Source organism: Chelon labrosus, assembly GCF_963514085.1.
Source record: "Chelon labrosus genome assembly, chromosome: 17".
NCBI lineage: Eukaryota > Metazoa > Chordata > Actinopteri > Mugiliformes > Mugilidae > Chelon > Chelon labrosus.
In genome coordinates this window covers 13,051,555-13,068,644 of record NC_140350.1, presented here as the reverse complement: position 1 = coordinate 13,068,644, position 17,090 = coordinate 13,051,555, and the positions used below count along the sequence as shown (strand labels likewise).

Below are 17,090 nucleotides of genomic sequence, written 5' to 3'. Positions count from 1 at the left end.
TTTGTATTAGAATGCAGTCACAGGTGTACCTAATGAACTGGATACATATATTACAGTTTTTCTCAGTTGCTAAAACACTAAAATCCATTGGCTGAAGAAAGTTCTCAGTTGCTTGAACTCATTAAGCTAACTGTTCAGTCTGTTGTCAATACCTTAAACCATTTCACATGGTTTAGCAAAACTCTAAACACATTCTCATTCTTAAAACACATTCTGCACTCTAATGCACATGTCATCCATACTGGTAAACACAAGTGGCAACAATTACATATAAAGAGAGCAGAAATGTCATTGATTGAACACAATCAGTCAAAATTGATTTCACTTCTTTCAAATGATGTGACAACCAATATAAGCCAGTTCAGAGAGCAAACAGGTTGTTGAAGGTCGGAATGAGAAAGTGTGAGAATGGACAGAAGAATTTATGTGAGAGGACAAGGACGAGTGCGTATGCGAGGTGGGGGACGAGGAGAAAGAGGAGGAGGGCAAGAAAGAGAAAGAGGAGGACGAAGAGGAAGAGGAAGAGGAAGACAGAGTGGAAATATACGATGAAATTCAGGCAACATTCATAGACCATGTTGTTGGCTGTATATGGTACAATAAACAAATTGTATGGCCCTGAACATTGTGCTTTCCATTTGTTTTCAGTACTGACTGCTCAATAGATTTCGACTGGTTACAGGTTCATATCATCAAAGAACAAGAATTACAGTATCACAGAGATAAAGTTTTTGAGATGCAGGGTACAGCACTGTAAAAATAAGGGTACAAGAAGGAGGAAGAACAAAAAAAATGCAAAGAGCAAAACACAGTAATTTCTGATCAATTTTGAGCTTTTTGTATAATGACAGAAACATATGAAATTTGTTTTGAGATTAAAAATGTACTTCTCCCTGAGAACTATATGTTTTGAACAATGTGTTTTCTATTTTTTGGTGTATTGTTAACTGACTGCTTGATAGTGTATGTCATTTTGAGCAATTTGTTTATTATTTGAGAGCAGTGTTTGATTTTGAGCACACGTAAAATTGTTTTGAGGCGAAAGTTTCATTTTGGGCACACGTAAAACTGTTTTGAGGCGAAAGTTTCATTTTGGGCTACGTAAAACTGTTTTGAGGCGAAAGTTTGATTTTGGGCACACGTAAAACTGTTTTGAGGCGAAAGTTTGATTTTGCAAGAGGAGTCAGAGGTTTTGTAAATCGTGCTTGAAGCTGAGGTTTTGTGTTTAAGGTTTTGAGAAAATGGAGCAAGGTTTCAGAAATTGTGTTTTAGCAATTGAGAAAAACTGTAAGTGAATACAGTCTATTGAGATCTAATGACAGTATATCTGCTTGTAATATTACTGGGTGGAAATTCAAACCAAGATTTTGTCACTGACTGTATGTATGGAAGCCCATTTCCGCCACTTGATGAAATAGCTATCTCATAATTTTGACTTAGTATCTCATAATTATGACTTAGTAACTCATAATTTCTTTTCATCAAGTGGCGGAAATGGGCTTCCATATATATGCCTTCGGTTTCAGGAAGTTGTTTCAAACTGCTTTGGGCGGGAATGAAAGTGAAGTGGCGCATGCTCAGTCTCACTCAGAAGATAACCAATCGTCTTCGAGCAACAGCACAGTGTGTTTTACATATAGTGGATATAAATACCGACGTGTCCTTCTAGAACTATCTCGTGAGAAAGCACAAGTTGAAATCATGCCTGATCCCGTCAAAGCGCCAAAGAAGGGCTCCAAGAAAGCCGTAACCAAGACTGCCGCTAAAGGCGGAAAAAAAAGGAGAAAGACTAGGAAGGAGAGCTACGCCATCTACGTGTACAAGGTCCTGAAGCAGGTCCACCCCGACACCGGTATCTCCTCCAAGGCAATGAGCATCATGAACTCGTTCGTGAGCGACATTTTCGAGCGTATCGCCGGTGAGGCTTCCCGTCTGGCTCACTACAACAAGCGCTCCACTATCACATCCAGGGAGATCCAGACCGCCGTCCGCCTGCTGCTCCCCGGGGAGCTGGCTAAGCACGCTGTGTCTGAAGGCACAAAGGCCGTCACCAAGTACACCAGCTCCAAGTAAACTAAAGTAATATGTTAACCCAAAGGCTCTTTTAAGAGCCATCCACTTTATCTGAAGAGACTATTTTCCTCATCTTTCTTTTTCACGATGTTCTTGTATAGCAAGTAATGTATTGAATACCGCAAGCTAAAAACGGACTACGGAAGTCGGCCATTTTCCGTCTACTTACGTTCCGCCGCCAGGAGGCGCTTTTGCACCACTTAAAACTGCTATGGACATACTGTCAACAATAATGGAATTTATACTCATCGTGGCTAAAGACTTTTAGACTTGCATTCCTTCAAAAGCAATGTCTATTTTCTTCTATCTTTTCAATCACTCATCAATGGAGCAGAATCACTTATTCAAAGAGACTGCTTCAGTAGGTAGAGCAGATTGTCCACGAACCAGAGGGTTAGTGGTTCAGTGCCTAGTACATAGACCATATGCCAAAGTGTCCTTGAGCGAGACTAGTGCTTGGCTCAAGTATGTGACTGTGTGAATAAATGAGATGTGTCATTGTGACTAATCACTTTGAGCTTAAGTTGCTTCTGTGTAAATTTGTGTTGCATTGTTGGTAAAGAAAAACACTATCCAGAGAAGTAAGGAACACAGATTAAGCTAGGCATAATATAGAATAAAGATCAAATTATTTACTGTTGAAACGTGGTTTCTCCTTTAAACAAAATTGCTTACATGGGCTTTTTGACCATAGTCAAGTTAAAGCCGTACATGTTCCTTTTTAAATGGTTTTAAGATTAGTTTGTATTTGTAAGTAGAGACTTTTGATTTATAGACAAAACTGATAAAACCTATAAAAAGCTGAAGTTATCAAGAAGGACAATAGGAGTCTCTAAAGTTTGATGGTAAGTGCCAATGTTTCATGTCCCATTAGCTTATTTATTGTCTCCCATAATTTAATGTGTAAAGAAAATCCACAATGTTAAAATAAACAACTGTGGACGGTTTCTGGTTGTTCACACAAACAAGCAAGTTTTATCTGAAGTTTCCAACTTAAACCTCAAACATCACACCAGCTGAAGAAGCTACTAGGATGAAACGTCTTCTCAAAAAAACTCTACAACGCTTTTTTGGATATGTGAACGGAACCATCAACTAAACTATCTGTATGCAATCTATATTACTGTAAGTGTATGCTATATTTAGAATATTATAACAGGTTTACTTACTGTAAGCGGAACATATATGTCACACTTTTTTTTGGAAAATCTTTTTGGCGTAAAGCGGACGCTCTGACGTATTCAAAGGCGCGTTTCCTGGCGTCTCCTCTGATTGGACGATCAGAGTTAACGCTCGCTGTGACCAATCAACGAGCAGCATTCTTGCTATATGAACCTGGCGTGCAACAGTAGCATCTATATTCTTTCTCGTTAGAGGAACGTAGATAGTAACTGCAAAATGTCAGGACGTGGAAAGACCGGCGGAAAAGCCAGAGCAAAGGCCAAGACCCGCTCCTCCAGAGCAGGGCTTCAATTCCCCGTTGGTCGTGTCCACAGGCTGCTGAGGAAGGGCAACTACGCTCAGCGTGTCGGTGCCGGAGCTCCCGTCTACCTGGCAGCGGTGCTGGAGTATCTGACCGCTGAGATTCTTGAGCTGGCTGGAAACGCTGCCCGCGACAACAAAAAGACAAGAATCATCCCCCGTCATCTGCAGTTGGCTGTCCGCAACGACGAGGAGCTCAACAAGCTGCTTGGAGGAGTCACCATTGCTCAGGGCGGTGTGTTGCCTAACATCCAGGCCGTACTTCTGCCCAAGAAAACCGAGAAGCCCGCCAAGAAGTAAACCGGTGCAACCGATTAGAAAAAGGCACAACGGCTCTTTTAAGAGCCACCCACCACTACGAGAAGAGCTCTTGTTTCTACAAAATTAACTATATGAAGAGTATTTAACTCTCAAAACCACATACTATACTAAAACCGTAATGTCTCCAGGCAATATTTTATATACAGTTAAATATGTAGGGGAGAGGGTATCATGTTTTTTATACATATATATATATATATTTCCCATATTGTCCCTGTGGTGATCGGTGTTTCACAAGTTCTGAAAGTACACTGAGAACCAAGTCAAATGAAACAAATATTCAAATTTAATCATGAGTTACAAAAGTGATCTTGAGGTCATTTCTTGCCCATGTTTCCCTTAAGATTCAGCTCACTCACATTTTCTTTAAGAGTTTAGTTGGTCTACCAGGGTGATACATCAACATCTTGATATAACTGCACAAAATCTGATGGACTAATGATGTGTTCCTGTAAACATTAGACGCCACTGTGTGTAGGTTCAGAGCCCCCTCCTCAGTTGTTTCTTCTTGTGTGGTACCGCCTATTGCCCCTCTAACATCTCCCCTATTGTACAATTTTCCTGAGGCAGTTGTATGTGTTTTAATCACAATTAATCCTATTTTTTTATAATTGTTTTTCTATATATATATATATATGTTTAAGTCGTCATTATTGCATCTGTTTCTGCCTTACCATGCAAATATTGTCATATGTCAGTAATGCTAGGGTAACTTGCTATCTTAAAAGTCACTGTGTGTTAACCTAACTTTCCTCCACCTCCTTATATTTGTTTTATTCACAGACGACCAGGGGCAGGCAGCTTAGTTACATGGTGATTTTATTTGTTGCTAAAATTCACCAGTTGCCAAAATCAATGGAGATCACGTCTGAAAGCTAGAGGTGTGTCAAGTCATCATATAGTTCAGAATTGGTCCATCAGTCATGGCAAGCTGTGCTTGCCTAGATGCAATAACAAAAGGGCCCAAACAAGGACATTGCCAGCCCTATGTTTTCAGAAAGGATGAGGATCAGAAATGCAGTGATGAACATTAGCCAATGTGAGAGAGGCCTTTAGTTACTCAGGTTCTTTTGTGACCTCTCAGATTATGTGTCTTGCTTTTGGAGTGATCTTTAATCGTCGACAACTCTTGTGGAGGATAACAGTTGTCTTAAATCTCCTACATTTATTTGCAATCTGTCTGACTATTAATTTGTAGATTTCAAATCTTTAGTGAGGGTTTTGTAATATTTTCCAGTCTGATAATCAACAACAACTCCTTTTTTTCTGAGCTTCTAGGAAAGCTCATTTGTCCATGTCATCATACACTTCCACAAACATTTGTTTTGAAGATCAGACTATGTGTGTGTTTTTGTTTTGTTTACTTGAAACTTGTAAGCCCAGAGGTGCAGTTACTTTTGCAACTCACAGATATATAATATTGGCTCACTAATATTTTGTTTCATTTTCAAAAACTTAATTGTACAAATAGTACTTGTACTGTATAAATGTCTCAGTGTCAGAGTGTACATTAAAAGAACCACTGATAATGACCTGTGTAGTGGACTGCTAATTACCAAATGTTCAAGTTGAAAATCAAGTTGTATTTATGAAGGTAGTTAATTTGAAAATAACTGAGTTGAGAATAATTCTCTTTTAATGACAGAAAGGGCCTCATACATTGACATCTGTGGAAATTGTGATATAATATACTCAATTATTTTAATAAATTCTAAGGACTTTGTGATGTTGATTTGAAAAGTGCAATAAAAATAAATATGTATTATCATTAAGACTGACACCGATTTATAAAGTACTAATACTGTTATCTGCTGCTTGTTCACACAAATGACCGATCAAATCAGGAAGTGATCAGACGAACAGAGGACATGTTGTAGTTTCTCCGTTAATCTCAGTGATTTTAGCCCAGACAGTCAATCATCTGATTTTAATGATCAGTGTGAGGATGAGTGATGATTACTGACTGTTTTCAGCATCGTTTTGGGGAGACGGGAAGTATGTCCCAGTGGATCATCTCTGACATATCCGCCTCGAGCAGCGGCAGCGTCTCTGTGTTTACTCCCTTCAAAAAGTGGGTTCATTCAAAGGCAGCAGGTTACAACACTGCCACTATTTGACTTTGGTTCTGTCCCCAGATGTCTCTGCTAACAGCAGCATATCTGATCCACTCAATCCAAACAATTTTGACATGTTTTTGGAGACGAAACGTGGAGAAAAGTCGCTGCACGCTGCACAAAATCACCGTGTATCCGAGAGGTCTGAAGCCTGCTGGGATCTACTGGAGGAGTCTAGGAAGACAAATATAGGCCGAGTGTGGAGAGAAACGGGTGTCCTCTCCGCTCTGGTACAACGTCTGAGTGGAAACTTTAATTTTGTGTGTTTTTTGTGTCCAAAAAGTGGAAGAGAAAACACAAGTGTGGCCACATGAGAGGCGACAGAACAGCGGCGTTATGTGTTGCTTCTCCACGGTTCTCATGTTCGTTATAAGTCCCGCCTCCTGCGTTAAGCTCGGACACGTTCAGACGAACACTGACACTCAACATGGCAGAAGAAGCACCAGCAGCTGCACCCGCTAAAGCCCCGGCGAAAGCCCCGAAGAAGAAGAGTGCCACACGGCCCAAGAAGGATGGACCCAGCCTTTCTAAACTCATCGTGGCCGCTGTGGCCGAGTCCAAGGAGCGCAAGGGAATGTCTCTGTCGGCTCTGAAGAAGGTCCTGGCCGGCAAAGGCGTTGATGTGACCAAGGCGAACAAGCGCATCAACACCGCTGTTACCAAGCTTGTCACCGCTGGCACCCTGGCCCAAACTAAAGGTACGGGAGCTTCCGGCTCCTTCAAGCTCGCCAAGGAGTCCAAAGTCGCCGCTAAGCCCGCAAAGAAGGTGGTAAAGAAGAAGGCAGCTACTAAAGTTAAGAAACCCGCTGCCGCCAAGAAGACCGCTGCCGTCAAGAAAACACCTGTGAAGAAAGCTGCGGTCAAGAAGTCGCCCAAGAAAAAGGCAGCGGCCAAGAAACCTGCTGCCAAGAAGGTGGTTAAGAAGAGCCCGAAGAAAGCCGCCGCTAAGAAGCCAAAGGCGGTCAAGAAGACTCCAGTCAAGAAGGCTCCAGCAAAGAAAACTGCAGCTAAGAAGGCTAGGAAGTAAAGCTCTCCTTCAGGAAACCTTACGAAAACAAAGGCTCTTTTAAGAGCCACCACATTCTCCATTTAAAGAGCTCTCTGCCACACACACTCGTACAATAGATAGAAGATTTTATGTAATCCTGTAAATAAGTTATTTTTTTCTTTCTGTATTTATCATACTAAACTACCTTTATTAGACATACAATATTGTGTTAAATAATATGGACTACATTTTATTTTTATATTGTCGCAATGAAAAGTTTTAGTTGAAGTCTAGTGACTGGTCTCTACAGTTTTGAAATTTAAAAAGAAGCCTTTTTTTATGCTCTTGTGTATTTTGTTTGTAAATACCTTGTAATAAATCTGATTCTTTGTCATTTTGGTCACTTGAATGTCATTTTGAACTGATCACATTGGTGAAAAGTATGATAACTTAACATTTTATTGAACACAATAAAAGGTAAATTGCATGAAAGAGGCAAAAAGGGAAGGACTATTTTGTGATACTAAAGCAATAGTACAATGTGTGATAACAATTTTATGATCACAGGTGAATGATTAGTGCAGTGTGTGTACACACATAACATATAATGTAAGATTAATATAAAGGAACAGGGATGTTGTCAAACCTTTTTAGTTAGTAATCCGGTGGGTTTGTTATTGAATTTTTGGGGGCTGCCCTCACAATAAGGAATGATGTGATTATCGTACTGAGTATAGGAATAATATAACCACATTATATTATAAGAGTATATTAATGTGTGGGTATATACATACACTTACATACATATACCAATAACATATTTAACAATGCAAAAAGTGAAAAACAAATACTGAAAATAATTTTCCCACAAAAACTAAGCTGTCGCATTCTGCTCAATTATACTAGTAACATAAATGCTAATATTTTTAAGAATGTAAGCTTTTTTTCTTCAGCAGCTGTTAGTGACGCTTTATTTTTGAATTTGTTTAATCCAATTGTTGAGTTGCTGCAACGCGCGCGCATAGTGGGCCAATATGGGCCAATCAGCGTTGAGCTTTCTCCGCCCGCTTCTTTATAAAGCGGTCGTGGGCGCTCACTATTTATTCTTCGTTTAACTGTTAACGCAGAAGAGACTAAGAGCCATGGCTAGGACCAAGCAGACTGCCCGTAAATCCACTGGAGGAAAAGCTCCCAGGAAGCAGCTCGCTACTAAGGCTGCCCGTAAGAGCGCCCCGGCTACCGGTGGAGTAAAGAAGCCCCACCGTTACAGGCCCGGCACCGTAGCTCTCCGAGAGATCCGTCGTTACCAGAAGTCCACTGAGCTGCTGATCCGCAAGCTGCCCTTCCAGCGCCTGGTTAGGGAGATCGCTCAGGACTTCAAGACCGACCTGCGTTTCCAGAGCTCTGCCGTCATGGCTCTGCAGGAGGCTAGCGAGGCTTATCTGGTCGGTCTCTTCGAGGACACCAACCTGTGCGCCATCCACGCCAAGAGGGTAACCATCATGCCCAAAGACATCCAGCTGGCCCGTCGTATCCGCGGAGAGAGGGCTTAAACTGACCTCAGATCGGTTCATACAACACAACGGCTCTTTTAAGAGCCACCTACATGTATTCAAAGAGCAGCACTTCCACAATTCAAATGTCAGATCAATACTTCTCATTGTTGAATTTCCCCAATAAAAATCAGGACACATCCTCATCAGTGTATATTTGAACACACCTGAACAAACAAATTATGGCATTTGTAAATATGTTTTGTTTTTCACCTCAAACTTTTTACTAGACAAATTAAGAACGTGTCAAATTAAATGGTGAACTGGATTAAGTTATAAAATACGTCATTATTTTCATGCTTGCTAAAATACATGACATGGATATTTACACCACGAAAGAAACAAGTTAGAACAAGTAAAATGTTGTTAATTAGTTTGTGAATGATCAAATAGTCGAACTCAGTTTGGCCCCGCCCAGCTAAAACTCTGTCTGATCGTTCTCTATCACGTCCGCAAATTGTTCTCTTTTCTACTTTCAAAGAAGAGCTGTTGCGATACATGAACGTATTCAGTAACATAAGCTTTTAGTTTTGTCCCTTTTTTTGACAGTATGTTTTGATGACGCTTTTGGTGCCCTTGTTGTGCACTTTGCTGAACTGTAAATATATGGGAAATTTCTATTTGTTGTATTTTAATTATTTAGTGGTTATATGTAGGGTGTTTATATACAATAATGTATGTATTTATATGATGTTGCTGAACCTTTTTATATTGTAATACTGTGGAATTCCCTTAGGAGGAGCTGTTCCGTCTTATATCTTTGATATAAAGTCTATGATTCCCCCATGATCAAGATTCCACTTGAGGAAAAAAATTGCCAAGAGAATTAAGAGAGAATGATTTATTTACAGAAGATGAGTGCACCAAAGACAAAGGAATGTGGATGTGGTAAATCATTGCAATCAACACACCAGTACTGCAAAAAGAAATGATAGCTATGCATGGAGGAAGCACATCAGACATTTAAAGGCTAAGCACCCTGTTGTGCTTTTGCCAGACAGACAAGAAACAGAGACAGAAACAACATCTGCAAGCACAGATCCAGGAGTGTCAACTAATACTACAACAACAACAGCAGCAGCAACTCAACGAGTAAGGCAGCCCAGGCATGTTCGATGTTGTGCAGATCTGAATACACACAGTGGCGAGGTGGTTTGCACTGATCCCGTGTTCGAATCCATGGGCCGACTGGGCCTTTCTGTGTGGAGTTTGCATGTTCTCCCTGTGTCTGCGTGGGTTCTCTCCGGGTACATGACAGGTGGGATAGGCTCCAGCAGACCCCACGACCCTTAACAGGAACAAGTGGTTACAGAAGATGAATGAATGAATTAACATCACTAAATACGTGTGCAGAAGCACAGCTGTACGTATGCCAAGCTGTATGAAGTGCAGCAGCAGATGAGAAAGGCCATCTTGAGGAGCAGGAGGCCTGCAATATCCTGAAAACCTTTGAGGAGGTCACTGGAGATGAAGAAAACACAACGCAGACCACAACAATTGGTCCGGTTGGTAGTAGTCTATTTCAACATTGTATTTTAGTTTTTCCAACCTGACACCTTAGGGGAAAAAAGGACACAGAGTCAAATTTATACTTAAAGCAGTTAATTATAGCACATCCTTTGCATCACTGCTTTCAGAATGCTTCTCAGATTGCTAATTCTTTCTGGCTAAAGTAACTGCAAGCCATTTTTCTCATTTTCATAGCTCTTTCATTCTGTCTATACACATGGAATTTGCACGATACCTGTGTGTATATTTAGCAAAACTAATAAGATTTCTTCATTTGTATACACAGTCAGGACTGGATTCAAGTCAGCTTCAGAGTCGATGTACGGTGACAACCAGCAGCCTCCTCAGCCATCACGTCCTTCATCTCCCAGGTCATCCCCTCTGTTCGTAATCCTGTCTCCTAATCTGTGTTAGGGACAAACACACAAAACAACAAGATGCAAGAGGTTGTTGTGGAGGGGGAATGCAGCATCACTAACGATCACATGTGGGACTGTGACTTCAGTTCCTGGAAGATTGGTTGGTGGAGGCAGGCTTAGCTGATGATCCGACAGCATTGAACCAAATTTGCTCTCCATGAAGATGCTTCGTATCCCGACATCCACCATTGTAAAACGGTACCTGGCGTCACAAGTAGCCATCAGGACCAAAGAATGTGCACCCTTGTAGTAGTCACTAGTGGTGTGAGGGAGGGCCTTGATGTTAACATGCTTTCTGTTTTCTATGCAGCCAGCATTAGATGACTGAAGGAAAATGGAAATGACTCCAGCTGCAGAGCTTTTCCAAAGGCTTCATACACTTCAGAAATTATGGAGGACACGGTGCTCAACGCTAGTTTGTAGCCAACTGCTACAGCCTGTTGGCTTCCACCTGAAGCTAGAACTCAAATAGTGACAGCCAGACTCTGATTAATGTCTACAGGCATGCTGTGTGTAGACTGGTGTGGGAAACAACAAAGGCTGAAACAAACCAAAAAACACAGGAAAAAAAAATAATACCAACCGACATCTGAAAATACTCGAAGTGCATTTCCTCATCCATGTCTCTCCGAGGCTGGACAAGCACAGCAAATTAACAAAACAAACTAATTCGACATGCCCACCTAACAACATTTCTCAAAGCGAATGTCACCGAGGCAAGCTATTCCACTTCCTCTCTCTACACAGCTGCCTCAAATGTCAGTAAAACGACACTTTTGAACAGCTCGCATGTTGGAGAGAGCATTGGGATTGGTGGAATAGATAGATATGAGATGAAGGTGGATCGGGAAGGAAGCAGGAAGTCGTCCAGGCCTGATAACTCAAACACACACAGAAATACTCTGGGCCGCAACGATCGACCATCAGTTCACAACACAGTCTTAACATCTCTCCAAACAGTTTCGTCTATGTTCACACTGTGAGGCCGGAGTCTCTGGCCATTAATGGTTTGTTAGAGTGCCATTCACTGGAGATAGAAAATTAAACAGATTCCTCCAATTACACCAGACATTTAGAACTGAAGAAGTGTCTTGGATCAATGGCAGCTGACCTGGTTTCAGCTTAGTTTTCTGGAAATATATTATGACCTGGATGATACCTTGTATGTCTAACGGTTATAAAACGTATTCCTCCCCTTTGCTTTTATACATTGAATCATGGTCAAAATAATTTTGAATTTTGAATGTCAATGTATCCCTTTTTTGTATAATTATAATTTGTGTAATTATTTTGTTGTCATTTATTGTATTCATCACGTTTTCATTTACAGATAAATAAAGTTTAAGAAAGGAAGAAAAAAAAAAGGCAAGAACAGGAAGTAGAAGGGCGCACGCAGCCGTCCAATCGTCTGTCGTCATTCCTGATCACATGACCAACCCGGAGCCCGCATCAGACTGAAAACTATTCAACATGGAGACAACAGTTGAAAAGCTTGAGGCGATGGTAAGCACGGCTCAAAATCTGGCTCATTCGCTGTCATATTGATTTTCTGAACATGATATTATTCCTGCTGATGAAGACAGAGACACTCGGCTCCTGGTTAGTTATCGACGACGTGTACGCACGGGGTGCTAATAGTAGCAGTCGCGCCACGGCGTTTTTTTTTTTCTTTTCTTTGTATTAATAAACAATTCAAACACATTTTCGGCATTCAGGCAAACCTGTCTGCTTCTCGTTGCAACATTAAATAAGACAGTCCGGGTGATAATCCTTAAATCTTACAGTTTAACAGCGACGTCTTTCGCGTCCGTGGAAGGATCCTCAAGTTGTGTTGTGCTGCTGAAATGGTTTCCTGCTAAATGAAAGTTACAGAAGCATAGCTGTGCAGAACTGCTCTGCTGTGCTTGTGTGGACCATAGGTAAACAAAATAAGAATTAAACAGATTTGAATTTTATATTTCAGGTTCTTCAAAATATCCACCTTTTGCTTTGGTGACACCTTCATGAGGTCGTCACCTTCAGTGGTTTTTTATAGTCTTAATAAAGACTTGTACTCTTGTCCAACTCATCTCAGACCATCTCACTTGGGTTAAGACTGGATGATTGTGGAGGCCAGGTCATCAAACGCACCGCTCACAGACTGAGAGGTGTGTTCGGGCTCATTGTCCTGTTGAATAACAAATGATTGACCCACTAAGCGAAAACCAGATGGGATGGCATGCCGCTGCAGAATGCTGGGGAAGGAATGCTGGTTAAGTGTGCTGTGAATTTTGAATCGGTTACCTCCTCCATGCTCCACGGTGGGAACCACACATGTAGAAACTATCCACTCTCATTTTTTGGGGTGGTATTAAAAGTCTTCTCATCAGAGATGGTCTTCCTTTCCTGGGACGAACATAAGAGCCAGTTGCATTAATAGCATTTGGGGGGTTTTGCAACTACTGCTGAGGATGCATTCAAAGTGCTTATTTGCTTATCCCTTGTGAATGCATCCCACACAACACAGAAATAAGGAAGTCATTTATGAATCACACGACGTCCCCATGTAATACTAATCCCGTGCAAATAGTGCTAGAATAAGTATTTTTCGAAGCGGTTTCTTAGTGTTCAGTATTGGCCAATAGTGCTCCCTGTAACTGGCCTTCGGTGAGCGGCTGCAAAATAGCAGATCAGAATGTCCTTAAATCTGAATTCGAGTTTGAATATTGTGTACAATATTTTTCCATAAACCAATGCACAGAGGAAATGGAAATCTGTGCAGTCCAGCTTTCAGCTTAGCTGTTGAAGTCTTTTTTGTAACCATTTCTTATTGTATTTGTGGTGATCATGGCCATTACTCAAAAATAGTTACAGCCAAATGTCCAATCTTTGAGGTTTTAGCTGTTGGCAGGTGCTCTGACTTCATTGCACTACTGTATCAGAGAACTAGTAGTGCAATAGTATTGTCAAAGCATCTGAGAACTGCAAGTAACAGCTGCTCTGGCCACCTTTACAGTTCTAGACTGTGTCAAGTTAAATAAACACTTTTTTTATCTTTACAGCTGATTGTCTGCTTACTGTGAAAATGTAACGCTGAGTGTCTTTACAGTTTCTGAACTCGGAGGCAGACCTGGGATATATTGAGAAGCGGCTGAAGCTCGACTTCATCAACGTCACTGCGGAGAATGGGTGTCCCGCTGAGGTGATAACGGCTGTCATTTCTCCTTACAGCTGAAGGCAGGACATTAAATTGTTGCTCATCATTGTCACCGAGGTCGCGTTCAGAGTCAGACCCCTGCATTAACATCCGTCCTGGGGAATCCAATCACAAGTGACCAGCTTAAAATACAGATCATGTTGAGATCGCATTTAAAAGATCCGATCTCTGACCACATTTGGAGGTGGTCTAGGTCGCGTTTGTCCACACTCCTTTGATAGCGTGAGCACACAATACGTCCTGAGTCACATTAAAGAACGCCTGCTCAGCACGCGTGCTGTTGCGCCAAAGCAAAATATATACGTCACATACAAATTAACTGAGGACAAGAAAAAATTCAGCAGCATTTTCATAATAGAACATCAGGAAAGCAATGGAGGCTGATGACTAACTCTGTGCATGCAGGAAAACCCAGCCTTGATGTTGGAAAACCTGTTGGCTATCAAGGCCAAGCACGCAGCACTGTGCTCCCAGGTGAAGGAGATTGTAGCGGCCCAGCAGGAGTCAATGGATTCCATCAGAAAAAACCTCAGTGATGCCATGCAGCTGGTGGAACACTTCAAACAGACGGCGGATGTGGAGGTACTCAAATAAATGGTCCTTAAATCTTTAAATATTAACATATACGGCACACACAGGAGGTTCATATTGTGATGATTTGCAAGCTGTTCGGTTTTTATTTGCTTGAAGAAACGGCTGTTTATCTGCCTGAGATATTTATCTCTCCCAGACAGACATCAGTTGGTGCCACCGGTTTTCAGGCACGCTACTCTCGAAGGATGGTTTCACTCGTTCCTCGCTGCTGGTCTTTGGTCACCTTCTACTTGTAATCTTGTTTTTTTTTGCCAGGTGGTCGTCTTAGTGAACATTGTAGTGGTTCATCGTTCATCCTGGTTGCTTCTCAAGACTCCTTGTTGTGCTGATCTGCCTCTGTTGACAGCACAATACTTAACATGTTGTCTTTATACATATTAGAATCAAGAATGCCAGTTCCTATACTAAACCTTGGTTTACACTCCTGCAACCAGTCTATGTGGAGCCTACATAGGAGGCTGTGCTGGTGAAAGCATTTATGCCTACCTACACACTGGCGTCTGTATTGTTCTGTAATTACGCCACTAAACCGCTAGGCGGCGCTGTATTGTTCTGTACTTTACACAACAGCAAGTGGGGTTGTGCAACTCATGTTGGAGTTGAAGATAGTAAATGTGGTTAAGCAGTTACACGCAGGCATTCAGGTGTGGAAGTACACCGTCATTAATCATCGTCACTGGCAGGTTGAACTTTTAGACCTGCCACGTGATGTACATCCTGTGTTGTAATCCAGTGTTTTTCAACCTTTCTTGAGCCACGGTACATTTTTTTTCATTGAAAAAATCACAAGGCACACCACCAACCGAAAATGTTAAAAAAACGAAACTCTGTAGCCAAAAATAACAATATAAAGTCATTCTTGTCAAAGTGTCTTGAATAGGAATCAAATAAACACAAAGAAAAAAGTGTTATATATATATATACACAGACACTCGACAATGGCATATTATTTGCAGATAATAATTAATTCGTTTTCAAAAAATGTTTTTTAGATCAATTAGGTGAAACTGGATAATTTCCCACGGCACAGTGGTTGAAAAACACTGTTGTAATCGATACTAGGAAGCGAAACAGCTCCACCTTTTACAGGATTCAGCTGTAGATTGTTTAAATCACACCAGAGAGTAAATCTCCTGCTTGTAAACTGACTAATTCCTAACAGAAAGTAGTCCAGTGAGGATGGTGTCAACTGCAAACTTGCTTGTCCTTCAGTGCCCAGGGATCAGTCTTATCAGGATATTCCTTACGCAGAGCTGCTCATAAATTAATTTAAAATGTGTTCAACTCAATCCCATCAGTCTGTGACTTTACTGTCTATTGACTTCACTGGTATCGTCTTGATTTCATTAAGAGACCTTCTCTAACCTTCTTACTGCTTCTCCTGGTATTATATACTACAAATGCACTTTTCTAGATATGTAATTTATCCTCTGTAGCCTAGACCTCCTGAGGTCATGGTAGCTGTATGTCGAAGATTTTAAATGTATTATTTATTGATGAGCGAGTTACATTTCCGAACATCCCTGGCTCACGTACCCAAGTGAACATCAACTCAAGTTAACATTTATGAGTTGGATTGCAGCCTCAGTCTGAGCTTCTTCTGAGAGCCACAGTTATTACAGATCTGTCTCAGACAACTTACTGTACATAGTACATGCCTCTGAAACTAAATGCCATGAAATTTCATTATTCATACTTATACATACTGTGTCCTTATTATGTTGCAGGTTGAGCAACCGACAGAGTCGGAGCAGGAGTCTGCAGAGCTGCTGGGTTCGGCTGTCACTCATGCCACATAATAGGTAAGACACAGTGTTGCTTTCATGAACATGTATATATTGCTGATCTTTGTGAGAACGTCAGTCCTTCCTTGATCATCGGCTGATTTGAAAGCACAGCGATTAAGCTCGGTTAGCACAAGGTATGCTGAGTATTTGGACCCCTGACTCAAAACATCAGCGGATGTTCACACAAGTCCTGACAGTAACCAACGAGAATCCAATCAAAAATATTATCCTTCAGTATTTGTTTATTCAGGAGCAGAAGGAAACAGTGAGCCAATAAACTTGGTTATGTTGCTGTAGGTAAAGGCTGCTGGGAGAGTTCCTGTGTCTTCTTCCTGTCCTGTTATTTGATTATTACTGGTGTCAGTTATATAGAAAAATGAACTACAATGAACTGATTAGATAAGGTGCCCAATGTGTCAATCAGGATTGACCAGTAGATCGCAAAGGTAGGGCGGGTAGATTGCAAACCTTTCACAATTAATAATTTTTTTTTTTTAGATGTTATTCTATCATCCGTCCCCACTATGACATTAGACTCTTGATTAACATACAATACAATTAGTCAAAAATTAGTCATATGTGGCACTGTGAAATTTGGGGGCTTTTTCATTTATGTGCTAATATCTCTTCCCTGTTTTTTTTTTGTTTTTTTCTCTCTCTCTTTAAGGTTTTCCACGTAGTACAACATCACTGAAACGTAATGACAAACCTAAATGTACAGTTTTGTTCTCTTGCTTATTCTCAACAACCTTTATTCAAAGGAGAAAACACTTGTTGAAGATGAAGAAAGGGTTTTTGTTGTATCAAATGTGTAAAGGTATATTAATCAAATGTACATCTGCTAGCTGTTTAACTTTGAATGTGTGATTTCAGTCAGATTTGATTATTAAATTAACGTAAATGGACAGATCTTTCTTGGAGTGTATGTATTTTTAGAATAAAAAATGTGTGGAAAAATGAAAAACAGAAGTGTGTTTGTCATTATTAAAACGACAACAACAACACTAGGGTCAGGTATTGCTACGCTTTACCTGAATTGATTAATTTCCCAATT

General features: G+C 40.8%; 5 protein-coding genes across 5 annotated transcripts; all 5 read left to right on the top strand.

The window, feature by feature from the left end:
* The first annotated feature begins 1,674 nt into the window (after nucleotides 1-1,674).
* LOC311502687 (histone H2B 1/2-like) lies at nucleotides 1,675-3,041 on the top strand. The gene has a single exon (XM_084565016.1). The coding sequence runs from the start codon at nucleotides 1,702-1,704 to the stop codon at nucleotides 2,071-2,073; it is 372 nt and encodes a 123-aa protein (XP_084421142.1). The 5' UTR covers nucleotides 1,675-1,701; the 3' UTR covers nucleotides 2,074-3,041.
* A 266-nt stretch (nucleotides 3,042-3,307) lies between these two features.
* LOC311502686 (histone H2A-like) lies at nucleotides 3,308-3,973 on the top strand. Its single transcript, XM_084565015.1, has one exon. The coding sequence runs from the start codon at nucleotides 3,472-3,474 to the stop codon at nucleotides 3,853-3,855; it is 384 nt and encodes a 127-aa protein (XP_084421141.1). The 5' UTR covers nucleotides 3,308-3,471; the 3' UTR covers nucleotides 3,856-3,973.
* A 2,405-nt stretch (nucleotides 3,974-6,378) lies between these two features.
* On the top strand, nucleotides 6,379-7,501 carry LOC311502688 (histone H1-like). Its single transcript, XM_084565017.1, has one exon. It carries the CDS (start codon nucleotides 6,418-6,420, stop codon nucleotides 7,015-7,017), a length of 600 nt encoding a protein of 199 aa, XP_084421143.1. The 5' UTR covers nucleotides 6,379-6,417; the 3' UTR covers nucleotides 7,018-7,501.
* A 564-nt stretch (nucleotides 7,502-8,065) lies between these two features.
* On the top strand, nucleotides 8,066-8,584 carry LOC311502685 (histone H3.2). Its single transcript, XM_084565014.1, has one exon. It carries the CDS (start codon nucleotides 8,121-8,123, stop codon nucleotides 8,529-8,531), a length of 411 nt encoding a protein of 136 aa, XP_084421140.1. The 5' UTR covers nucleotides 8,066-8,120; the 3' UTR covers nucleotides 8,532-8,584.
* Nucleotides 8,585-11,875: 3,291 nt separating this feature from the next.
* ska2 (spindle and kinetochore associated complex subunit 2) lies at nucleotides 11,876-16,946 on the top strand. The gene is made up of 5 exons (XM_084565386.1): nucleotides 11,876-11,962; nucleotides 13,548-13,640; nucleotides 14,061-14,237; nucleotides 15,977-16,051; nucleotides 16,704-16,946. The coding sequence occupies exons 1-4, from the start codon at nucleotides 11,930-11,932 to the stop codon at nucleotides 16,046-16,048; spliced, it is 375 nt and encodes a 124-aa protein (XP_084421512.1). The 5' UTR covers nucleotides 11,876-11,929; the 3' UTR covers nucleotides 16,049-16,051; nucleotides 16,704-16,946.
* The last annotated feature ends 144 nt before the right edge of the window (nucleotides 16,947-17,090 follow it).